Source organism: Oncorhynchus mykiss, chromosome 27 (assembly GCF_057628025.1).
Source record: "Oncorhynchus mykiss isolate SJ-2025 chromosome 27, ASM5762802v1, whole genome shotgun sequence".
NCBI classification, from domain to species: Eukaryota; Metazoa; Chordata; class Actinopteri; order Salmoniformes; family Salmonidae; genus Oncorhynchus; species Oncorhynchus mykiss.
In genome coordinates, this window is record NC_143048.1 from 3,582,355 (window position 1) to 3,608,769 (window position 26,415).

General features: G+C 43.3%; 1 protein-coding gene across 11 annotated transcripts in view; it reads left to right on the top strand.

Moving 5' to 3' along the window:
• LOC110507330 (DISP complex protein LRCH3) overlaps window positions 1-26,415 on the top strand; it is an 87,980-nt gene that overhangs the window by 36,364 nt on the left and 25,201 nt on the right. For all 11 annotated transcript variants that reach the window (XM_036965678.2, XM_090224189.1, XM_090224191.1 and 8 more), the window contains exons 6-13: window positions 106-215; window positions 4,569-4,662; window positions 9,063-9,183; window positions 14,211-14,353; window positions 15,361-15,437; window positions 15,746-15,785; window positions 16,052-16,192; window positions 16,461-16,508. In XM_036965678.2, coding sequence (XP_036821573.1) covers window positions 106-215; window positions 4,569-4,662; window positions 9,063-9,183; window positions 14,211-14,353; window positions 15,361-15,437; window positions 15,746-15,785; window positions 16,052-16,192; window positions 16,461-16,508 — 774 coding nt within the window. The remainder of the gene's footprint in view (window positions 1-105; window positions 216-4,568; window positions 4,663-9,062; window positions 9,184-14,210; window positions 14,354-15,360; window positions 15,438-15,745; window positions 15,786-16,051; window positions 16,193-16,460; window positions 16,509-26,415) is intronic.

The window sequence follows — 26,415 nt, forward strand, 5'->3', positions numbered from 1 at the left end:
ACTCAGCTTGACAAAACAGTTGACCTGCACCACACGTGTTAATATAACCTAGTGAAACTGTTCCTTCTATTGTCTATCATGTGTTTATTTTCCTGTCATTCCCAGATTTGTATAAAGGGGATGATCCATATATTTAAGTATCTGAACAATGAGGCCAGCAAGACTCCACCTGAGCTCCCAGACTACGACAGGAGACCCCTCCCCTTCGGATCCTGGTGAGACACACTTGCACACACACGCTTCCACTGCCAATAATAAGGCAGAAGCCAGTCCTGGAAGCAGCTGTGTGCAGAGGAACAGCTGGAGAGAGGCAGAAAGAGGGGGCACTCTTTCCTCTACATCTCCCTGCCCCTGTCTTTTTCTGTCAGTATCTCTACTTTTATCTCTCCCTCATCATTTTTATATTTTGTGCTCTACAATCGCTCTTGCTTTCTCAGAGCCCTCTGTAGATGTTAAAAGGTACTTTACTAGAAACTGTTTGGGGAGGAGAGATAGAAATTGAGATCAATGGGGAAGTGAGGGAGTGTTAAAAAGAGAAGGTGGAAAGGTGGGTAGAGTTTGAGGGGAGCACAGCTGAAAGAGGGAGTTGAGAATGGGAGGTACCATAACAACAACCTTGCAAACACTCAGAAATACAAAATGAATCATGCTCACTGGATCCCAGGGGTGTATTTACTAGAAACCAAGCAGGTCAAAACAGGGAGGGACCAACCTGAATTTGTCCAATAAGAAAACTCTACATGTCCTTGCAAATAATTTTCCAATTCAAAAAGTTCTGCGACAGGTGGGTGTTGTGGACATTCTTACACAGGGACACTCAAAGTCAAACTTAAATTAATCATTGCTTATTATCCGCGCGCTGGAGAGGTTCCAACGAACTTGATGCACTATAGTGAACGTCTGTCAGGAGCACTAACAGGCCAGTCCCGTTTAGTTCCCTTATATAGGCATATTTCATAGAGTTAGTTCCGGCATTTCTGGCACCGTCTCCTATCTTAACTTAAAGAACATGTTCTGGGCGTTCTGCCAAATAGTTTAAAGGAGGAGGTCATGACAGCCCCTCATATCTTTACCAGGCACAGGCAGGAACCAAGTAATGTTTATGACACCAAAGACAAGATGCACAAAGTAACATTTCCTTTACATAAGCTAACCAAGCAACTCACAAGTTTATTTATCCAGACCTGCATTGTCACTCTAGTAGTTTTACACACACACCTTTCCCTTCAGTCACATAATAAACTCAGCAAAAAAACAAACCTCCCTTTTTCAGGACCCTGTCTTCAAAGATAATAAGTAAAAATCCAAATAATTTCACAGATATTCCTTGTAAAGGGTTTAAACATGCTTGTTTAATGAACCATAGACAATTAATGAACATGCACCTGTGGAACGGTCGTTAAGACACCAACAGCTTACACACGGTTGGTAATTAAGGTCACAGTTATGAAAACGTAGGACACTAAAGAGGCCTTTCTACTGACTCTGAAAAACACTAAGAAAGATGCCCAGGGTACCTGCTCATCTGCGTGAATGTGCCTTAGGCATGTTGCAAGGAGGCATGAGGACTGCAGATGAGGCCAGGGCAATAAATTGCAATGTCCGTACTGTGAGACGCCTAAGACAGTTCTACAGGGAGACAGGACAGACAGCTGATAGTCCTCGCAGTGGCAGACCACGTGTGACAACACCTGCACAGGATCGGTACATCCGAACATCACACCTGCGGGACAGGTACAGGATGGCAACAACAACTGCCCGAGTTACACCAGGAATGCACAATCCTTCCATCAGACTGTCCCCTATAGGCTGAGAGGGGCTGGACTGAGGGCTTGTAGGCCTGTTGTAAGGCAGATCCTCACCAGACATCACTGGCAACAACATCGCCTATGGGCACAAACACACCGTCGCTGGACCAGACAGGCAAAAAGTGCTCTTCACTGACGAGTCGTGGTTTTGTCTCACCAGGGGTGATGGTCGGATTTGCGTTACACCGAGGCATGTGCTCTAGAGCGGGATCGATTTGGAGGTAGAGGGTCCGTCTGGGTCGGTGTATCACAGCATCATCGGACTGAGCTTGTTTTCATTGCAGGCAATCTCAAAGCTGTGTGTTACAGGCAAGACATCCTCTTCCCTCATGTGGTACCCTTCCTGCAGGCTCATCCTGACATGACCCTCCAGCATGACAACGCCACCAGCCATACTGCTCATTATGTGTGTGATTTCCTGCAAGACCAGAATGTCAGTGTTCTGCCATGGCCAGCGACGTGCCCTGATCTCAATCCCATTAAGAACATCGGGGACCTGTTGGATCAGAGGGTGAGGACTAAGGCCATTCCCCCCAGAAATGTCTGGGAACTTGCAGGTTGCCTTGGTGGAAGAGTATGGTAACATTCTCACAGCAAGAACTGGCAAATCTGGTGCAGTCCATGAGGAGGAGATGCACTGCAGTACTTAATGCAGCTGGTGGCCACACCACATACTGACTGTTACTTTTGATTTTGACCCCCCTTTGTTCAGAGACACATTATTCCATTTCTGTTAGTCACATGTTTGTGGAACTTGTTCAGTTTTAGTCTCAGTTGATGAATCTTATGTTCATACAAAATTTACACATGTTAAGTTTGCTGAAAATAAACACAGTTGACAGTGAGGACTGTTTCGGAAAGTATTCAGACCCCTTCCCTTTTCCCCCATTTTTGTTACATTACAGCCTAATTCTATAGCGTATTAAATAAATGTTTTGCCTCATCAATCTACACACAATACCTCATAATGACAAAGCGGAAACGGTTTAGAATGTTTTGCAAATGTATTACAAATAAAAATAACAAAATACTTTTTATGTAAGTATTAAGACCCTTTGTTATGAGATTCGAAATTGAGCTCAGGTGCTTCCTGTTTCCATAGATCATCCTTGAGATGTTTCAACAACTTGATTGGAGTCCACCTGTTGTAAATTCAATTGATTGGACATGATTTGGAAAGGCGCACACACCTGTCTAGGGTCCCACAGTTGACTCTTCCTAGAGCTGTCTGCCTGGCTAAACTGAGCAATCGGGGGAGAGGGCCTCAGTCGGGAAGGTGACCAAGAACCCGATGATCACTCTGACAGAGCTCCAGAGTTCGTCTGTGGAGATGGGAGAACCTTCCAGAAGGACAACCATCTCTGCAGCACACCGCCAATCAGGCCTTTATGGTAGAGTGGCGAGATGGAAGCCACTCATCAGTAAAAAGCACATGACAGCCCACCTTGAGTTTGCCAAAAGGCACCAAAAGAACTCTCAGACCATGAGAAACAAGATTCTCGGGTCTGATGAAACCAAGATTGAGATCTTTGGCCTGAATGCCAAGCGTCACATCTGGAGGAATCATGTCTATATCCCTGCCATAAAGACCTGATTGGTGGTGTTGCAGAGATGGTTGTCTTTCTGGAAGGTTCTTCCATCTCCACAGAGGAGTTCTGGAACTGTCAGTGATCATCGAGAACTTGGTCACCTCCCTTCTCCCCCGATTGCTCAGTTTGGCCAGGCGGCCATCTCTAAGAGGAGTCTTGGTGGTTCCAAACTTCTTCCATTTAAGAATGATAGAGGCCACTGTGTTCTTGGGGACCTTCAATGCGGCAGACATTTTTTATTACCCTTCCCCAGATCTGTGCCTCGACACAATCCTGTCTCGGAGCTCTATGGACAATTCCTTTGACACTATGGCTTGGTTTTTGCTCTGATATGCAACTATGGGGCCTTAAAAAGACAGGTGTGTGCCTTTCCAAATCATGTCCAATCATCCAATCATGTCCAATCAATTGAATTTACCTCAAGTGGACTCCAATCAAGTTTTAGAAATATCTCAAGGATCATCAATGGAAAGAGGATGCACCTTAGTCACACACACAAGATGGTCAGGCAACTGGGTAAGACACATACACACAAGATGGTCAGGCAACTGGGTAAGACACACACACACAAGATGGTCAGGCAACTGGGTAAGACACACACACACAAGATGGTCAGGCAAAGGGTCTGAATACTTATAAATACATTTATGTTTTGCATTGTCATTATGGGGTATTGTGTGTAGATTACAGAGGAATGTTTTTTTTTTATTTAGTCCATTTTAGAATGAGGCTGTAACGTAATAAAATGTGGACAAAGTCAAGTGGCCTGAGAAGTTTCCAAATGCACTGTAGATACTATCGCTGTCCCCATTCTCTGACAGACAGACATATCCACTCCTCAGTGACACAAACCGTACCTGGGTCAAAGGACTTCCTTGATTTTGCACTTGTACTGCAACTCAATAAATTGCTTTGTTTCAAATGATTGTGTTTTGCTTTTAGTGTTTTGTTTCCTGTTGATATATTGTGTATATAGGTATGTTAAGTGTAATGTTGTTCATTGATGTGTTCAGATGAGCAGGGCTCATCTGCAAAAGAAACCGTGATCTCTGCATGACTCCCTGCTTAAGTAAAATAAAAGTAAAGCGCAGCCCAAGTGTTTGAAAGCATTTGATGTTGTGTTTTGACCCACGTCCTGTTCTTAAGGTGATCTTATTTTCTGTACTCTTAGTGTGGAGGAGCTATACCCTGACCGGCCGTACGGCGCACTGGACTCTGGCTTCAACAGCGTGGACAGTGGAGACAAGAGATGGTCAGGCAACGAGGTGAGAATGAGCACACACACACACACAAGATGGTCAAGCAACGAGGTAAGGCACAGACACACAAGATGGCCAGGCAACTGGGTAAGACACATACACACAAGATGGTCAGGCAACTGGGTAAGACACACACACAAGATGGTCAGGCAACTGGGTAAGACACACACACACACAAGATGGTCAGGCAACTGGGTAAGACACACACACACAAGATGGTCAGGCAACTGGGTAAGACACACACACACAAGATGGTCAGGCAACTGGGTAAGACACACACAAGATGGTCAGGCAACTAGGTAAGACACACACACAAGATGGTCAGGCAACTAGGTAAGACACACACACAATATGGTCAGGCAACTGGGTAAGACACACACACACAAGATGTTCAGGCAACTAGGTAAGACACACACACACACACACAAGATGTTCAGGCAACTAGGTAAGACACACAAGATGGTCAGGCAACTAGGTAAGGCACACACACACAAGATGGTGTCGTGTCTTTGGCTATGCCGGATAAAGTGATATGACATGCTATTCTATAAAATAATTTCTCCGTAGTTAATATTACCTGATTTGAGCTAATCATGTACAGTGCCTTGCGAAAGTATTCGGCCCCCTTGAACTTTGCGACCTTTTGCCACATTTCAGGCTTCAAACATAAGGATATAAAACTGTATTTTTTTGTGAAGAATCAACAACAAGTGGGACACAATCATGAAGTGGAATGACATTTATTGGATATTTCAAACTTTTTTAACAAATCAAAAACTGAAAAATTGGGCGTGCAAAATTATTCAGCCCCCTTAAGTTAATACTTTGTAGCGCCACCTTTTGCTGCGATTACAGCTGTAAGTCGCTTGGGGTATGTCTCTATCAGTTTTGCACATCGAGAGACTGACATTTTTTCCCATTCCTCCTTGCAAAACAGCTCGAGCTCAGTGAGGTTGGATGGAGAGCATTTGTGAACAGCAGTTTTCAGTTCTTTCCACAGATTCTCGATTGGATTCAGGTCTGGACTTTGACTTGGCCATTCTAACACCTGGATATGTTTATTTTTGAACCATTCCATTGTAGATTTTGCTTTATGTTTTGGATCATTGTCTTGTTGGAAGACAAATCTCCGTCCCAGTCTCAGGTCTTTTGCAGACTCCATCAGGTTTTCTTCCAGAATGGTCCTGTATTTGGCTCCATCCATCTTCCCATCAATTTTAACCATCTTCCCTGTCCCTGCTGAAGAAAAGCAGGCCCAAACCATGATGCTGCCACCACCATGTTTGACAGTGGGGATGGTGTGTTCAGCTGTGTTGCTTTTACGCCAAACATAACGTTTTGCATTGTTGCCAAAAAGTTCAATTTTGGTTTCATCTGACTAGAGCACCTTCTTCCACATGTTTGGTGTGTCTCCTAGATGGCTTGTGGCAAACTTTAAACAACATTTTTTATGGATATCTTTAAGAAATGGCTTTCTTCTTGCCACTCTTCCAGAAAGGCCAGATTTGTGCAATATACGACTGATTGTTGTCCTATGGACAGAGTCTCCCACCTCAGCTGTAGATCTCTGCAGTTCATCCAGAGTGATCATGGGCCTCTTGGCTGCATCTCTGATCAGTCTTCTCCTTGTATGAGCTGAAAGTTTAGAGGGACGTCCAGGTCTTGGTAGATTTGCAGTGGTCTGATACTCCTTCCATTTCAATATTATCGCTTGCACCGTGCTCCTTGGGATGTTTAAAGCTTGGGAAATCTTTTTGTATCCAAATCCGGCTTTAAACTTCTTCACAACAGTATCTCGGACCTGCCTGGTGTGTTCCTTGTTCTTCATGATGCTCTCTGCGCTTTTAACGGACCTCTGAGACTATCACAGTGCAGGTGCATTTATACGGAGACTTGATTACACACAGGTGGATTGTATTTATCATCATTAGTCATTTAGGTCAACATTGGATCATTCAGAGATCCTCACTGAACTTCTGGAGAGAGTTTGCTGCACTGAAAGTAAAGGGGCTGAATAATTTTGCACGCCCAATTTTTCTGTTTTTGATTTGTTAAAAAAGTTTGAAATATCCAATATATGTCGTTCCACTTCATGATTGTGTCCCACTTGTTGTTGATTCTTCACAAAAAAAATACAGTTTTATATCTTTATGTTTGAAGCCTGAAATGTGGCAAAAGGTCGCAAAGTTCAAGGGGGCCGAATACTTTCGCAAGGCACTGTAAATGTAATTAACTAGAGAGTCTGGGCACCGTGAAATAATATTTATAGAGCTGTTTTCTTCCGAATAAACTCTTAAAGACCTAGTAATATTTTACATCAATAGCAGTCAATATTAATCGTCACCTTAATTCTGTCTCATCTGAAAGTTGTAAATTCTTGGTTACCTGCACGAACCCTGGCTAACAAGTTGAATCAGCAATACAAAATTGGGTTTAATTATTTATTTACTAAATACTTAACTAATCACACAGAATGACATATACACATAATTAATCATAACTGTTTACAAATTACGTCGTAAAGGAAAACGTCCCTAGCGGGCGGGACATATGACAGCTGGTTACACAAAAGAAAAGGGGCTGGGGTTGAGTGAAAGAGCGGGAAGAGGGGACACAGGGAGAAGCTGTGCTATCGTAAATACACTATCTGATGCATTCTAAATTACCACCCATTTGGTAAAGGAAAATGCAATAAATATTTACTCTGAGCTGCCCTTCGGAAGGTTGGTTGTAGATGGAAGGCCATGTTGCCCAACCGAGTCCTTTGTCCTTTGAAGATACTCTGTCTGTTCCTTCCTAACCTGCGTTTGCAGCTGCTGTTGCTAACACAACGGCTAGGAGGTATCACTTCTGTAGTGAATAAGAGTTCAAAGTTCATACCATTTGCAACGAAAGCTCACGCTGATGTTGGCTTCATTCTGTAGTTATTTTCTGAACCATTCTGACATCGGACCGTCGTCCTCTCATCCTTGGAACAGCAGGTTACATTGTCGTCAAGGCTTTATATAGGAAGGGAGAGGAGGGCATGTTTGAAAAGTTTTATAGCCCATGTCCCTTCACATGGGCGGGCCACTGATTGAGCAGGGCCCTATCTTACATTTTAGATGCTAAAATCACATTTCATCCCATCACAAATTATTTCATATTCAAACGTTTAAATTGAACAACAATTCCATGTGAATCTGATAACTCTGATGAGTAGACTTTCCACTGTAGAGTTTGTCATCTTATCATTGATGAGAATGTCAGTTCGGTTGTCATCTGAGACATCATATTCATTAAGTACCACCGCATATGTTCAATTGGTCGGATTACCAGAATATAGTTAATTTCCCCCCATCTTCTGATGTTCCCAGAATCTCTATGTTAACCAAGGGTTTTGCAAATGTAACATCAGTAGGGTAGAGAGAGGAAAAAGGGGGGGAAGAGGTATTTATGACTGTCATAAACATATCCCCAGGCCAACGTCATGACAGTAGACAACTGCTTGGTGTAAACCTGGGTTCCAAGCTGTCATGGTAAAAACATATTGATGCAATGGTAGCTAAGATGGGGAGAAGTCTGTCCGTAATAAAGCGCTGCTTTTCTTTCTTGACATTGCTATCAACAAAAGTCCTACAGGCCCTAATTTTGTCACCTGGACCAGTCATATGGTCAAGTGGTGGTCAAGCAAATATGGTCAAGCAAATTACAGTTGGCCCAGAACAAAGCAACATGTCTGACCCTTAAATGTACACAGAAAATGAACATCAATGATGTGCATGTCAACCTCTCCTGGCTCAAAGTAGAGAAGATACTGACTGCATCAGTACATGTCTTTGTTAAAGGTATTGACATGTTGACCACACCCAGCTGTCTTTTCAAACGACTAGCACACAGCTCAGACACCCATGCATACTAGACATGCCACAACGGGTCCCTTCACAGTCCCCAATTCTAGAACAGACTCCAGGAAATGTACACTACTCCACAGAGACATGACTACATGGAACTCTTTTCCATATCAAGTTTTTACATGTAATGACACCGCTGAAGGTTCTTAGTGCGTCCCAAATGACAGACGGACTGAGTTCCAAGCGGTCAAAACCATTACATTTTAAGACAGGAGTGTCTCCAAAGCTGTGTTGTCGCTAATTGTCAAAGATGCATTATGTTGCATTACAAGCGCAAAACATTTAACAAAGATGACAATTATGACAACTGTGGTGATATACATTATCCAAAATTCCATAATCATCACAGCCCGACACCACACACGTGCACACGTCAGTTATCATGAATGGAAACACAAAGGTTCTATGATTGCAAGGTAGTGTAATATTTCAGTTATGTTGAAGCTAATCTCTCCATTCATGTGTTTATTCCTCTCCCATCCATTTTCGCTTTCATTCCTTGTGTACCTACAGCCCACAGATGAGTTGTCGGACCTGCCACTGCGTGTGGCAGAGATCACCAAAGAACAGAGACAGCGGAGGGAGAGGGAGGAGCACAGGACAACTGGCTCCCATCCTGTTACCAACGGCACATGTGAGAATCAAGGCCTGTCTGTGTGTGAACTGTACTCTAGTGTATCTCCAGTATTATTCTATGGTTTTCTAGCTTGGGAACCAGTCTGTTGGTTTAGCATGTCTCTCCCTGCCACTCCTTGTCATGCCAGACTTTTTGGCATTTGACACGGAGTACAAGGAGTGGAATGGTAGCACAATGGGCCTGGATTTCAGGCTAATAATATTATACATCTGTGGAAATATACACTGAACAAAAATGTAAATGCAACATGCCATGTTTCATGAGCAAAAATAAAAGATCACAGAAATTTTCCACACGCACAAAACGCTTATTTCACTCCAATTTTGTGCACAAATTTGTTTACATCCCTTTTCGTGGGCATTTCTCCTTTGCCAAGATAATCCTTCCACCTGCCAGGTGTGGCATATCAAGCAGCTTTTTTTGAAATATGTAACTTTCACACATTAACAAGTCCAATACAGCAAATGAAAGAAAAATATCTTGTTAATCTACCCATCATGTCCGATTTCAAAAATACTTTACAGCGAAAGCACCACATATAGGTCATAGCCAAGTCGAAAAAACAGCAATTTTTCCAGCCAAAGATAAGTCACAAAAAGCAGAAGATCTTCAACAGATGTCACTCATAGGACATCATGTTACACAATACATGTATGTTTTGTTCGATAATGTGCATATTTATATCCAAAAAGCTCAGTTTACATTGGCGCCTTACGTGCAGTAATGTTTTGATTCCAAAACATCCAGTGATTTTGCAGAAATACTCATAATAAATATTGATAAAAGATACCATTGTTATTCACAGAATTAAAGATAGACTTCTCCTTAATGCAACCGCTGTGTCAGATTTTTTTTAAATTACGGAAGAAGCATAATCTGAGAACGGAGCTCAGAACCCAAAACAGCCAGAGGAATATCCGCCATTTTGGAGTCAACAAAGTTAGAAACAACACCATAAATATTCACTTTGATGATCTTCATCAGAAGGCACTCCCAGGAATCCCAGGTCGACAATAAATGACCGATTTTTTTTCAATTAAGTCCATAATTTATGTCCAAATAGCCACTTGTTGTTAGCGTGTTTTTTATTTGATTTTATTTCACCTTTATTTAACCCGGTAGGCTAGTTGAGAACAAGTTCTCATTTGCAACTGGGACCTGGCCAAGATAAAGCGTAGCAATTCGACACATACAACAACACAGAGTTACACATGGAATAAACAAAACATACAGTAGAACAAAAGAAAACAAAAAGTCTATATACAGTGAGTGTAAATGAGGTAAGTTAAGGAAATAAATAGGCCATGGTGGCGAAGTAATTGCAATATAGCAATTAAACACTGGAATGGTAGATCGGCAGAAGATGAATGTGCAGGTAGAGATACTGGGGTGCAAAGATCAAAATAAATAAATATATATTAGTATGGGGATGAGGTAGTTAGGTAGATAGATGGGCTGTTTACAGATATGCTAAGTACAGGTACAGTGATCTATAAAATGCTCTGACAGCTGGTGCTTAAAGCTAGTGAGGGAGATGTGAGTCTCCAGCTTCAGAGATTTTTGCAATTCGTTCCAGTCATGGGCAGCAGAGAACTGGAAGGAAAGATGACCAAAGGAGGAATTGGCTTTTGGGGTGACCAGTGAGATATACCTGCTGGAGTGCGTGCTACGAGTGGGTGCTGCTATGGTGACCAGTGAGCTGAGATTAGGCGGGGCTTTACCTAGCAGAGACTTGTAGATAACCTGTAGCCAGTGGGTTTGGCGACGAGTATGAAGCGAGGGCCAACCAACGAGAGCGTACAGGTCGCAATGGTGGGTAGTGTATGGGGCTTTGGTGACAAAATGGATGGCACTGTGATAGACTGCATCCAGCTTGCTGAGTAGAGTGTTGTAGGCTATTTTATAGATGACATCACCGAAGTCGAGGATCGGTAGGATGGTCAGTTTTACGAGGGTATGTTTGGCAGCATGAGTGAAGGATGCTTTTTTGCGATATAGGAAGCCGATTCTAGATTTAATTTTGGATTGGAGATGCTTAATGTGAGTCTGGAAGGAGAGTTTACAGTCTAACCAGACACCCAGGTATTTGTAGTTGTCCACGTATTCTAAGTCGGAGCCGCCCAGAGTAGTGATGCTGGACGGGCGAGCAGGTGCGGGCAGCGATCGATTGAAAAGCATGCATTTAGTTTTACTTGCGTTTTAAGAGCAGTTGGAGGCCGCGGAAGGAGAGTTGAATGGCATTGAAGCTCGTCTGGAGGTTAGTTAACACAGTGACCAAGGAGGGGCCAGAAGTATACAGAATGGTGTCGTCTGCGTGGAGGTAGATCAGAGAATCACCAGCAGCAAGAGCAACATCATTGATGTATACAGAAAAGAGAGTCGGCCCGAGAATTGAACCCTGTGGCACACCCATAGAGACTGTCAGAGGTCCAGACAACAGGCCCTCCGATTTAACACACTGAACTCTATCAAAGAAGTAGTTGGTAAACCAAGGGAGGCAATCATTTGAGAAACCAAGGCTGTCGAGTCTGCCAATAAGAATGTTGTGATTGACAGAGTCGAAAGCCTTGGCCAGGTCGATGAATACGGCTGCACAGTAATGTCTCTTATCGATGGCAGTTATGATGTTGTTTAGAACCTTGAGCGTGGCTGAGGTGCACCCATGATCAGCTCTGAAACCAGATTGCATAGCGGAGAAGGTATGGTGGGATTCGAAATGGTCAGTAATCTGTTTAACTTGGCTTTCGAAGACCTTAGAAAGACAGGGTAGGATAGATATAGGTCTGTAGCAGTTTGGGTCTAGAGTGTCACCCCCTTTGAAGAGGGGGCTGACCGCGGCAGCTTTCCAATCTTTGGGAATCTCAGGGGGTGCAACAATTTTGGCAGATCATTTTAGAAAGAGAGGGTCCAGATTGTCTAGCCCGGCTGATTTGTAGGGGTCCAGATTTTGCAGCTCTTTCAGAACATCGGCTATCTGGATTTGGGTAAAGGAGAAATGGTGGGGGCTTTGGTGGGTTGCTGTGGAGGGTGCCGGGCAGTTGACCGGGGTATGGGTAGCGATGTGGAAAGCATGGCCAGCCGTAGAGAAATGCTTATTGAAATTCTCAATTAAGCGGATTTATCGGTGGTGACAATGTTTCCTAGCCTCAGAGCAGTGGGCAGCTGAAAGTTCAGCCCAGTAATCCATCTTCATGAGGCGCAGGCACTTCATCCAGACAAAATCTCAAAGTTCCGTTACAGTGCTTTAGAAACATGTCAAACGATGTATGGAATCAATCTTTAGGATGTTTTTAACATAAAATATCAATAATGTTCCAACCGGAGAATTCCTTTGTCTTCAGAAAAGCACTGGAACGAGAAGTAACTCTGTTGGGAGCGCGCATCATGAGACCGAGGCTCTCTGCCAGACCACTAACTCAAAGAGGTCCCATGAGCCCCTCCTTTATAGTAGAGTCCTCATTCAAGTTTTTAAAGATGGTGACATCTAGTGGAAGGCCAAAGAGTTGAAACTACAAACCTCAGATGTCCCACTTCCTGGTTGGATTTTTCTCAGGTTTTAGCCTGCCATATGAGTTATGTTATACTCACAGACATCATTCAAACAGTTTTAGAAACGTCAGAGTGTTTTCTATCCAATACTAATAATAATATGCATATATTAGCATCTGGGACAGAGTAGGAGGCTGGGCACACTATTCATCCAAAAGTGAAAATGCTGCTCCCTATCCCAAAAAGGTTAAACATCATTACACAGGTGCACCTAGTGCTGGGGACATTAAAAGGCCACTCTAAAATGTGCAGTTTGTCACACAACACATTGCCACAGATGTCTCAGGTTTTGAGGGAGCGGGCAATTTTCATGCTGACTGCAGGGATGTCCTCCAGAGCTGTTGCCAGATAATTGAATGTTAATTTCTCTCCAACGTTGTTTTATAGAAATTGGCAGTACATCCATCCGGCCTCACAACCGTAGTCCCCGTGTAACCATGCCAGCCCAAGGCCTCCACATCCGGCATCTTCACCTGAGACGAACCACCCGGACAGCTGATGAAACTGTGGGTTTGCAGAAGCGAAGAATTTGTCAGAAACTGTCTGAAACCGTCTCAGGAAAGCTCATCTATGTGCTCGTCATCCTCACCATGGTCTTGACATGACTGCAGTTCAGTGTCATAACCGACTTCAGTGGGGAAATCACCTTTGATGGCCACTGGCACGCTGGAGAAGTGTGCTCTTCACGGATGAATCCCTGTTTCAACTGTACCGGCAAGACAGCGTATGGTGTTGTGTGGGCGAGCGGTTTGCTGATGTCAATTTTATGAAAAGAGTGCCCCATTGTGGCAGTGGGGTTATGGTATGGGGAGGGAAAAGAGGTCAACAAACACAATTGTATTTTATCAGGTCATTTTAATGCACAAAGATACTGTGACGAGTTCCTGAGACCCATTGTCATGCCATTCATCCGCCCACATCACCTTATGTTTCAGCTTGATAATGCACTGCCCCATCTCGTAAGGATTTCGACGCAATTCCTGGAAGCTGAAAATGTCCCAGTTCTTCCATGGCTTGCATACTCACCAGACGTCACCCATTGAGCATATTTCCATCCTCTGGGTAGACGTGCACGACAGTGTGTTCCATATTCAGCAACTTTGCACATCATTGAAAAGGAGTGGGACAACATTCCACAATCAACAATCAACAGCTTGATCAACTCTATGCAAAGATGTCGCGCTGCATGAGGCAAATGGTGGTCACAGCAGATACTGACTGGTTTTCTGATCCACACCCTTACCTTTTTATTTTGAAGGTATCTGTTACCAACAGATGCATATCTGTATTCCCAGTCCTGAAATCCATGGAATAGGGCCTAATTTGATTTCAACTGACCAATTTCCTTATGAACTGTAAATCTTAGAAATTTTTGCATGTTGCATTCATATTTTTGTTCAGTGTTAATTCGACATCTTTCGTCATCTTTACTTTGAACTGGTGGTAATCTATCTTTCTGTTGTGTCTGTCTGTAGTAGAGGGAGACCTGGAGCAGATAGACTTTATAGACAGTTGTGCAGGAGAGGAGGAAGAGCAGGGTAGGAGAGGAGAAGTAGCAGAAACCATCAGCCTCAGTTCCCAGTTCATGGCATACATCGAGCGCCGCATCACTGGAGAGGTGAGTGTGTGTGTGTGATATAAAATAGAATATATGCCATTCATCAGAGTCTTTCATCCAATGGGACATGTTTGTATGGGTGACCCCAGTGGGAATCACTCACCCGTACAAGCGCCATACTCCGCCAACTGGACCAACTGTGTGTGTGTTCATGAGTGCGCTTGTGCGTGAGACTGGCCAGTGAGTACAGGACTGTATGTAGAAGGCTGCGGGCCTGTTCATCACGACAGAACAGTATGCCATGTTTAATTCAACAGAAACGGCCTCCCGAGTTGCGCACCAGTCAAAGGCACTGCATCGTTGTGTTGTGGCGTCACTACAGCCTGAGGTTCGATGACCGGGAGTCCTATAGGGTGGCGCACAATTGGCCCAGTGTCGTCCGGGTTAGGGGAGGGTTTGTTGGTGGGCTTTACTTGGCCCATCGCGTTCTAGCGTCTCCTTGTGGCGAGTCAGGTGCCTGCAAGCTGACTTCGGCCGTCAGTTGAACAGTGTTTCCTCCAACAGATTGATGCAGCTGGATTATGGGTTAAGCGAGCGGTGTTAAGAAGCGAGGCTTGGTGGGTCATGTTTCGGAGTACTTATGACTCGACCTTCTCCTTTCCCAAGCCCGTTGGATTTGTAGCGATGAGACAAGATCACAATTATACATCATGAGGGAGAAGAAAAAAAAAATAATAATAATAATTCAAACGAAACTACTGTTCTGAATGACCAGTTGAAGAACCTGATTATGGTGACCAGGAAGCGGTAGTGTATGGTGTGCTGCATGAGTTTTGCAATTTGTATTGATCAGGCCACACTCTCCAAACAGGAGCAAACGTACCTCCAAAAGGCTGTTGAAGAATGGTGCGCATCGTTTTAGGGAAACGTGTCAATCAGGGCAAGTCTTCACACAACATAGTAAACATTGAACCAAACTGAACACACTCCGTCTGTGTGTGCGCGTTGGTGGTGTGTGGAGTTACAGCGAGATCGTGGCTGGTGTATTGATGACTGTCTCTTTGTAGAGCTCTCCAGTCAAGTCCAACTCCTCCAGAGACTCAAGGACAGACGACCCGAGGCGACACAATTCTCTGCAGAACAGGTAGGAAGACGTGTGTGTACACACACCCGAATTTCTTGTAACTTGACCTATAGCAGTGTTGTATGTGACGTATAACACTCTCACACAAACACATGAGCCAATCTCTATTGCAGATTCTCAGCCTGTGTTACTGTCGTGTCTCTGTTTGGTTTTTAACAAAACAAATTAACTTACCAAATGACTGTGCTCAACAGACCATACAGTCTCCAGTCTAAATATAGATCCCTAATCTAATCTGTATTTAGTTAGATCACACATCTAACCCCCTCCCTTCCTCCCTCTGTCTCCCACCCACCCCCCTCCCTCAGGACTGTCCATGATCCAACCTCTTCTACCTCTCATAATCAGGTAACCCGAATATGTCTAAATGCTGGGTACAGCTTCCAATACTGTTTATTACTACGTAATTACTACCATGTTTTTAATCTTGATGTATTGAGTCTAAATGTTGATACCGCCTCTTTTCAACTCCGCTTTTCTCTTCCTCGTTCCGCCTCCTCTCCCTCTGTTTCCCCCTATCTTCCATTCTTCATCTTTCTCCTCTCTCTTGGTTTCTCTCCTCTCGCTGTGTTTCCTTCCCCTTCCTCTCTCCCCCCCTCCCTCTTTGTGTTCAGAGAGGGTCAGGGGCTGGGGTTGGTGCAGGTCCGAGCGTGGAGCGCGTGCGGAGGATGGCCCAGTTGGCCGCCCTGCGGTACGAGGAGGAGAGGCAGAAGCCACGCTCAGTGCAGCGGGACGCCGTCATGACCTACGTCAAGGTTCCTCCGACTACTATTCAGTTTTATTGTTGATTTATGTCTTGCTCTTGTATCTCTGTTAGTGGTGGATTTAGTGGGGGAGTTGGTGGAATGTTATTGGAGTTTACACTGATGCTGTGTATGTCTGCAGTAGCCTTATGTTTAAAAATGTTAAAGTAAAAGATAAATATGAATGGCCTCAAATGAATGACATTCTCTAGCGCTTTTTCTAAGTAGACCTGTTGGAGAGCATTGTGTATGACTGAGACTGGTCTCTCGGTCTCCACAGCACAAAGTGTCTCAAAGTCCTACCAAGCTGAGTCCCACAGAGAACGAGGTGAGTCCACACACTGCGCTCTCTAACTCGCTCTCGCTCTCTCTCACCTCTTTCCTCTGTTTTCTCTCACTCTAAAGGTCTCGCCATGCTGAGTTAATGTATGTGTTGGCATGAAAGGTTCTAGAAAAACAACAAAAAGCACAAGTTTTAATACAATTTCACAAGGGCTCTCTGTTAACATGACCACGCATTTTCTTCAGCAGTCATGTCCGGTGTTCATTCCCCCCATGAATTCTATGTCATCCCCCTTTCAATTGTCCTCCATTAATCCTCCACCTCACCCCACACACACACACCCCACACACACACACCCCTCTCTTTTGCTCCTATTGTGGTCTAGTGCCTTCCTTCACACTCCCTCCCCTTCAGTTATACCATCACTGATTCTTGAGGGTAAAGACAAAACATCTACGACCCCAGCAATGTATTGTCGTTTAACAATAACAGTAAGGCGTCTTTTTTTGTGCCTACTTTAAAATAGGCAGAGCTCTAGACTGCAACCATTTAGTCACATCTTGCGACCCTTTAACCTCGCCTTGCGAGTTACGTTTTTTAGTGGTCGCACATTCAACCTGAACATCCTCAATCAAAACGTCATATTTTATAGGAGGATAAAACCATGAATTTGTTAAACAATAAAGTGCATTACCCTCATCATGTCTGCCCTGCTGCTGGTACAGCCTGTTTCGTTGGGGCACTCGCTCTACCCCCTTGTGGGCTCGTTCTACCCCCTTGTGGGCCTCTTGTGATTGTATTACATTGCAATATGCATATACGGGGAGCAACTAGTTGTCCACATTAAAGAGAGGAGGGTCTGAATGCGGTACAGATGACATTATTGTGGGAGCACCTTTTCTCAGAGTATGAATTGGGTTTGAATCCTAAGCAACCTGCATGCACATTGTTTGAAGTACAGTAGACTAACATAGCTACTGTAGTAGGTCAAAACTGTGTGCTAGAAACCTGTGGTAGAGCATGGGGTGGGGAAGGCATTGTGTTGCTCATATTAATCATTTTTTGGCTTCAGACCAATGCCTACGTCTCACTTCAAACAGTTTTTAATTTCCATGTTTTTTTTACACTTTAGGTGATTGTCCAGCATGACACCAATACAAATAAAGTAAAATTACACAGAGACAAATGGCAACCAAAGTAATGTAGTTATTAGTAATTATTTCATATTAACAGCTTATTTTCTAGAGGGAGATGAAAAAACAGAAACCCATTGAAGCCAATATGGAGTAAACTCTTTTAACAAGCCAATCGAGAGAGCTCCTGGAAAATACAGAAATAATCAACATTATTTATTTACTTTCATTATTGACTGTCACATTAGGTGGCTCGGAGAGCAATGACACAAACTGCTCAGTGTTCTGCGCCAGCAGAGGGCCTGTGCTACTTCTCCCCCTGACATCCTGGTCATCCACCTCGGTGGAAACGACTTGGGATACGCCAAGGGGACGGCACTGGTGCGACACATGCAGAGATTTACAGATGGTCATTTGAATGTTTCCCTGGACAACGGTGGTCTGATATCGCACAGCGGAGAAGCTGGATGTCCCAGTGGGACCAGAGGTGTATGGAGGTGGCCTGGCGCTCAGTCAATCAGCAGGGAACACAATCCGCCACCCCACCCTGGGATGAAGGAGTGGAATGCATCTGACGGAAGAGGGCAATGACGTATTCCTTGAGTTGGTCTCAAGTCTACACCATTCCCTCCATAGTAGCAAGATGGAGAACGGTGCAATTGCAGTCCATAATTCGGGGCGTTCCTGCGTATGGGCATTCCTGCATCTTTAAGGCTCCCGAGTAGTGCAGCGGTCGAAGGCACTGCATCTCAGTACTACAGACACCCTGGTTCGAATCCAGGCTGTATCACAACCGGCCGTGATTGGGGGTCCCATAGGGCGGCCCACAATTGGCCCAGCGTCGTCCGGGTTTGGCCGGTGTAGGCCGTCATTGTAAATAATAATTAGTTCCGCCTAGTTAAATCAAGGTTTCATTAAATCTGAAGGAATCTCTCATACTTCTATTGGTCCATTTTTAAGCTGGGACTCGGGGACACAGGCGGGAGCGCTCCAGTACAGTAGGTGGCGGGAATGCACTACCATCACGTTGGATGCCAACTGCTGATAAACCCCACAGAAGAGGAGGCACAGGCGACATTGCCGTTAGCTAGCTAGGAGACTGTCCTTCGCCCCCGAAAAACTCAGATAATACTTGTATTTCCCTTTTGACGTAGACAATCGGGGGAAATCCCGACTGCAGAAACCAATGGGATGCTCGGGGTGGGCCGCAATCTCACACTATTGGCAAGACGCTCGCAGTAGTAGACACCACTGTCCCTGTCTGTTGCCACATTGGCCTGCAAGCATAAGTAACTAAACTTGCTTGTGCACACAGCAGGGTGAATAAAAGAGAACAGCTCGAGAACGGCAGACTTTCCTGTAAATATTCTGTAGGGAACAATTTGGTGGTGGAGTAAATTAAAAGAAAGACATTTAAAGTAGCATGGAGAAATTCATATGTAACAGCCATTTTGTTATTCATTACGTCATTTACTACAGTGGACTGCATGAAATAGATGAAGGATAAACAACATGTAAAGTAGGTTGTAAGAGCAGGTCAAATCTTTCCGTCATAAAAAGCATATTCAAATCCGTAGTAATCCTCAGAGGGGAATTGTGACCGGATTGTATTGACCAGACAGGCATGTGTAGGCACTCTGTCCCTCTTTCCCAAGTGACATCTTGCTAATAGCAAGTCAATCTGTAATGACTGAAACATGCATATTGATTATTAAGTTGCCTAGTTAAATAAAATAAAAGTGTGCCCTTATTGTAAGAAATTCCTGATGTCCTTACAATAGAATGCTTATGATTGTAAAAGTAATCAGAAGTATGGTAATAAGAAAATAGCTAATTATAGATGGAATGGATTCAAGGTAGCCTACAAATAACAGACATTGAAAGTGGATTGTGTCACAATCTATAAAATGTTTCACAAACGCTCCTGTCATTACAGTAACCAGCAAACAACTATCTTGTCAACTTGTGGGCGACACAATTCACCAGACTTCACGTAGTAATTTAGCTGGCTAGCTTTCCTAGCAAACAAACACACTGCCTCTGAGTAGTTTTCCTTGATATTCATTGACGTTTATAACATCTCCACGTTCACCCAATCGATACACATCAAAATGATCAAACAGTGCAGTGCCAATGTGGGATAATCTGTAATTTAGCTAGCTACTTCCTTACTAGCTAACTAGCTCTTCTAAAATGTAAATAATGCGTAGTAACGTTACGGTACCTGCTGTCTATAGGGCGCTCCAAACCTTCGACCTGTCCATCCTTCAGGCATAGCATGGCCACCTCCAAAAGGTCTTGCTCTTCACTGAGCATGCTGAATAGCCTGTGATTAACATTACAAGGTTGTTGTCCTGGTCCACCACCGATACCCATGTCATGTCAGGCTGCTTCTTTGCAACAGATCTACTCTGACAGTGAGCATGGCGGCGACCTACATTTTACAAGTACTTATGAGGTGTTTGGCAAAAATCTAATATTTTGCTTTTCTGGCATTTAAAAGTTTCCTTTTGCTGTATATCGTTAAATACATACAGTGCATTTGGAAAGTATTCAGACCCCTTCCATTTTTTCCCCACTTTTTTTTAACGTTACAGCCTTATTCTAAAATTGATGAGGAAATGTTTTCATTTGATCAATCTACACACACTACCCCTTAATGACAAAGCGAAAACGTGTTTTTAAAAATGTTTGCAAATGTATAAAAAAATGTAAACATTTACCTTAATTACATAAGTATTCAAACACTTTGCTATAAGATTAGAAATTGAGCTCCGGTGCATCCTGTTTCCATTGATCATCCTGGAGATGTTTCTATAACTGAATTGGAATCCACCTGTGGTAAATTCAATTGATTTGGAAAGGCACACACCTGTCAATATAAGGTCCCACAGTTGACAGTGCATGTCAGAGCAAAAACCAAGCCATGAGGATGAAGGAATTGTCCATAGTTCTCCGAGACAGGATTGTGTCGAGGCACAAGGATACCAAAAAAGGATACAAAAAATATCTGCAGCATTGAAGGTTCCCAAGAACACTGTGGCCTCAGTCATTCTTAAATGGAATAAGTTTGGAACAATCAAGACTCTTCCTAGAGTTGGCCATACTGAGCAATCGGGGGAGAAGGGCCTTTGTCAGGGAGGTGACCAAGGACCCGATGTTCACTCTGACAGAGCTCTAGAGTTCCTCTGGGGAGATTGGAGAACCTCCCAGAAGGACAACCATCTCTGCAGCACTCCACCAATCAGGCCTTTATGGTAATGGCCACTCATCAGTAAAAGGCACGTGACAGCCTGCTTGGAGTATACCAAACACACCTAAAGACTCTCAGATCATGAGAAACAACATTCTCTGGTCTGATGAAACCAAGATTGAACTCTTTGGTCTGAATGCCAAGCGTCACGTCTAGAGGAAACCTGGCACCATCCCTACGGTGAAGCATGTTGGTGGCAGCATCATGCTGTGGGTATGTTTTTCAGCGGCAGGGACTGGGAGACCAGTCAGGATCAAGGGGAAAGATGAACGGAGCAAAGTACAGAGACAGACCCATGATGAAAACCTACTCCAGAGCACACAGGACCTCAGACTAGGGCAAAGGTTCACCTTCCAACAGGACAATGATCCTAAGCAGACAGCCAAGACAACGCAGGAGTGGTTTTTGCACAAGTCTGTGAATGTCATTGAGTGGCTCAGCCAGAGCCCGGACTTGAACCCAATCGAACATCTCTGGAGAGACCTGAAAATAGCTTTGCAGCTAAGAATGCGAGAAACTCCCCAAATACAGGTGTGCCAAGCTTGTAGCATCATACCCAAGGAGACTCGAGGCTTTAATCGCTGCCAAAGGTGCTTCAACAAAGTACTGAGTAAAGGGTCTGAATACTTACGTGAATGTAATATTCTTTGTATTTATTATAAATTTGCAAACATTTCGAAACGGTTTTTGTTTTGTCTTTATGGGGTATCATGTATGTTTGTAGCCGGTTCTGGACCGCAACCTTTCTGCGTTGTGTTCTGGTGAGGTGTAGTTGGAAGGGAAGGACACAATTCTGCCGGTTGTCTTTTAATGACTGCATAGAATGGATACAAATGCAAGGCAAACTTTAATGCTGCCATCTGGACTCCCACACACAAGCATATTTGCCTCTCCTCATCACGTTTTGAGCAAACTCTACATGAACAAAAAATGAATTGTACAAAATGTACATGTTAATATTTTCTAAAGACTCACATTTTCGTTTTATAAACGTTGTACACCAATACATCCAACAATTTGCAATTCAGTGCCAAATATTTATTGGAGTGTACCTGAGGCATACTAATGAGGCAGCAACGGCATTTTTGACATGACCGGACAGGTAACAAAATGAACAATAGCTAACTTAACACAAACAGCAGGGGTACAAACTTCACAACCCAGTGCTTACATTTGAATATAAAAATTGATTTTGACAAAACAGAACTATGCTCAATTTTATCTCTGGGACCCTCAGGATGACAAATCGGAGCAAGATTACTGAATGCAAGTACATTATATTCCTTCAGAGGTCAACGTATCAAACCAGTTGCCATGATAAAAGTTCTGTTGTTGTGCGCACTCCTCAAACAACAGAATGGTATTTTTTCACTGTGATAGCTACTGTAAATTGGACAGTGCAGATGAACAATAATTTAAGCTTTCTGCCCCCCAAAAAACATGTCTATGTCCTGGAAAGTTGGATGTTACTTACAACCAGGGACATCACTAGATATTCATGGATAGGGGGGCTAAGCTTATTTTAGGGGGGTCTGGGCATACTCCCCCAGGATTTGTTTTAAAGTCTCCAAAATGTGTTTTCATCATGTATTTTTAGATAAACAACGGGTGTAAAATCGATCAAAATAAGGTTATTTTTGGACAAGGTTGGCTAAAGGTATACCGGTCTCAGTTTGTGTTTGACACTGATCTAATATGACTTACTTAATTTCTTTATTTGGATAGAATAAAAGTCCACTCTGTCCTCATCCATCAAACAACAACAAAAGGCACAAAAATGGCTGAATATTCTAGCCAAAATACTTTTTGGATGTTATTTTGAGAGAGAGACATGCAAGGTCATATTATACCACTAGAAATATTTAAGTTAAACCCTTTTGTTAATTGTTGCTCAAAATCCATAGGTCTTTGCAACGCACTTTAGGCCTGCTATACCCCTCTCATTTGGAGTTGCTATTGCAACTCATTTGCTATCGGTTGGGCATCAAATGACTTGATTTCTGCTAGTGCTAGTAAACACTCCTTAACTGTTCCCTCTGTTACATACCGGACACACAGAGCCAACTGTTCAGACTGCCCATCCCTGTCCTCATCCGCCATAATGGCATACATTCCAGACTTTGACATCGCAGAGACCATGGCGTCCGTAATCTCTTGAGCACAGCATTCGATCATGTCATTCTGAGATTCTGGAGAGAGAGATGTCGCGTTTGATGGAGTATTGTACCTTTGCAGGAAAGGGTTAAACTCCTTCAAAAGCTCCATACATTCAAGAAAGTTCCCTCTATTTGTGCTTTCACTAGATTCATCATTGGCACGGAAAGAGAGTCCCTGTCTTCCTAACATTGAGGTGACCGCAACAATTCTCCTCAGATACTCCCTTCTCTCTGCAATATCACTATCACTAGCACCATGACTGCTAGTTGCCTGGTAGCTTTGCCATGCCACAACACTGTCTCTGTGTTTGTGCCATTTCATGTTTACCCGAAGATAAACAAAGCTTTTTCCAATTTTTGCCATTACTGACTTTTCCACGAACTCTACATGGAAAGTAGAAAGCTGCGTTTTTTGAACAGAGTACTCTACCCAATTGTATTTCTCAAACCAGCAGTGCTGAAATGCCCTTTTCTGTGTACCAAAACCTTAGTGTGGGTAGCTATTCAGCTTCACTTGTCTAGGCCCAGTATCTTTATCCCCTAAATCGTTCTCATTTCTGGAAGGAGTTGTCCCTCCCTCCCTGTCTGGATCTTTTTGTTGCCCCTCCCTCCCTGTCTGGATCGTTTTGTTGTCCCTCCCTCCCTGTCTGGATCTGTTTGTTGTCCCTCCCTCCCTGTCTGGATCGTTTTGTTGTCCCTCCCTCCCTGTCTGGATCTGTTTGTTGTTCCTCCCTCCCTGTCTGGATCTGTTTGTTGTCCCTCCCTCCCTGTCTGGATCTGTTTGTTGTTCCTCCCTCCCTGTCTGGATCTGCTTGTTGTCCCTCCCTCCCTGTCTGGATCTGTTTGTTGTCCCTCCCTCCCTGTCTGGATCTGCTTGTTGTCCCTCTCTCTCTGGATCTGTTTGTTGTCCCTCTCTCTCTGGATCTGTTTGTTGTCCCTCTCTCTCTGGATCTGTTTGTTGTTCCTCTCTCTCTGGATCTGTTTGTTGTCTCTCTCTCTCTGGATCTGTTTGTTGTTCCTCTCTCTCTGGATCTGTTTGTTGTTCCTCTCTCTCTGGATCTGTTTGTTGTCCCTCTCTCTCTGGATCTGTTTGTTGTTCCTCTCTCTCTGGATCTGTTTGTTGTCTCTCTCTCTCTGGATCTGTTTGTTGTTCCTCTCTCTCTGGATCTGTTTGTTGTCCCTCCCTCTCTGGGCATGCTTGCTCTCTCTCACTTATACAGCTCGCATGTTGATCTCCGCCTTGCAGAGAATTCTCTCTTTCTGCAAGACCCTTTAAGTTATCATGAACATAATTTATTTATGCCTAACAAAAGTAAGACATGCTGTACACATTTAACTGAAAGCTTAAACATTTTTTCTCACTAACCTTCATCAGACATGCTCCCTCAGCCCTGTCAGCCTCCAGCTTCTTTCCCTCATTCGTGTCTGCTGTGTTTTTCCATGTATTGTTATTAAACTCATATTTACAATAACTCGAGGCTTAATAGGTGATTAATCTTAGTCTTAATTTGTGTGAACTGGTCAAATCTTAATTTCTCACCGGATTGGCCTTCGGCAGAGGTGCTGGCACTGCCTCTCTTGAAGAATTTCTGTATATCCATCTGACGTTAGTCGTTAGCTAGCCTACAGTTGAGAAATTGAGGATAATACAATGACATTGTTAGGGACAACTGTCACCTTTTCTACACATGACCCACTGAATTGTTTTGCAATGGCCTACCGAATGAAAGCAATTGAGAATGAAAAGACATGTGCATGATTTTACGTGGACACAGATCCAGTAGAGTTAACCTCTGAAGGATCGGACCCTTTTTCTTCTTCAATTTTCACTTAAAATGACTTACCCAAATGTCACTCAGGCGTGAAGCAAGGACATGCATGTTCTTGATATTATTTGAAAGGAGACAATTTGAAGTTTGTGGAAATGTGAAATGACTGTAGGATAATATTTTTTTTTACTGAACCTTTATTTAACTAGGCAAGTCAGTTAAGAACACATTGTTATTTACATTGAAGGTCTAGGAACAGTGGGTTAACTGCCTTGTTCAGGGGCAGAACAACAGATTTTTACCTTGTCAGCTCTGGGATTCAATCTTGCAACCTTCCGGTTACTAGTCCAATGCGCTAACCACTAGGCTACCTACGCCCCAAATATAACACATTAGATCTGGTAAAAGATGATACAAAGAGAAGGGCCACAATGTATTATTCCAGCCCTGGCGCAATTTAGATTTTGGCCACTAGATGGCATCAGTGTATGTGCAGTTTTAGACTGATCCAATCAACCATTGCATTTCTGTTCAAAATGTTGTATCAAGACTGCCCAATTGTGCCTAATTGGTTTATTAATAACTTTTCACGTTCATAACTGTGCACTCTCCTCAAACAATAGAATGGTATTATTTCACTGTAATAGCTACTGTAAATTGGACAGTGGCGTTAGATTAACTTCTTGACGCACCCATCCCGTTACCGGGATCATTTTCATCAACATCCGCTGAATTGCAGCGGGCCAAATTCAAATTAGATGACTAAAAATATTTAATTTCATGAAATCACAAGTGCAATATAGCAAAACACAGCTTAGCTTGTTGGTAATCCACCTGGCGTGTCAGATTTCAATAAAGCTTTTCGGTGAAAGCATACCAAGCGTTTATGTAAGGACATCTCTCTCAGTAGACAAAATATTACAAACAGCTAGCAGCCAAGTAGATTGGTCACAAAAGTCCGAAAAGCAATAAATTAAATCGCTTACCTTTGATGATCTTCGGATGTTTGCACTCACGAGACACCCAGTAACACAATAAATGTTCCTTTTGTTCCATAAAGATTATTTTTATATCCAAAATACCTCAATTTGGTTGGCACATTTTGTTGAGTAATCCACAGGCTCTTGCGGTCACAACAGGACAGACGAAAATTCCAAATAGTATCCGTAAAGTTCGTAGAAACATGTCATACGTTTTTTATAATCAATCCTCAGGTTGTTTTTACAATAAATAATCAATAATATTTCAACTGGACCATAGCTTTTTCAATAGGAGAGAGAGAGAAAATGTCTGCTCCAAGCTGTTGCTCATGCAAAACTCTGCTGGCTCCTAGCCATCCACGATGTGATGTGTCGTTCTCGCTCATTTTTCAGAATAAAAGCCTGAAACTATGTCTGAAGACTGTTCACACCTTGAGGAAGCCATAGGAAAAGGAATATGGTTGCTATCCCTTTAAATAGAGGGAAGGCATGCAATGGAACAGAGAGCTTTCAGGAAAAATAGCACTTCCTTATTGGATTTTCCTCAGGTTTTCGCCTGCAATATCAGTTCTGCTATACTCACAGACAATATTTTGACATTTTTGGAAACTTGAGTGTTTTCTATCCTAATCTGACAATTATATGCATATTCTAGTTTCTG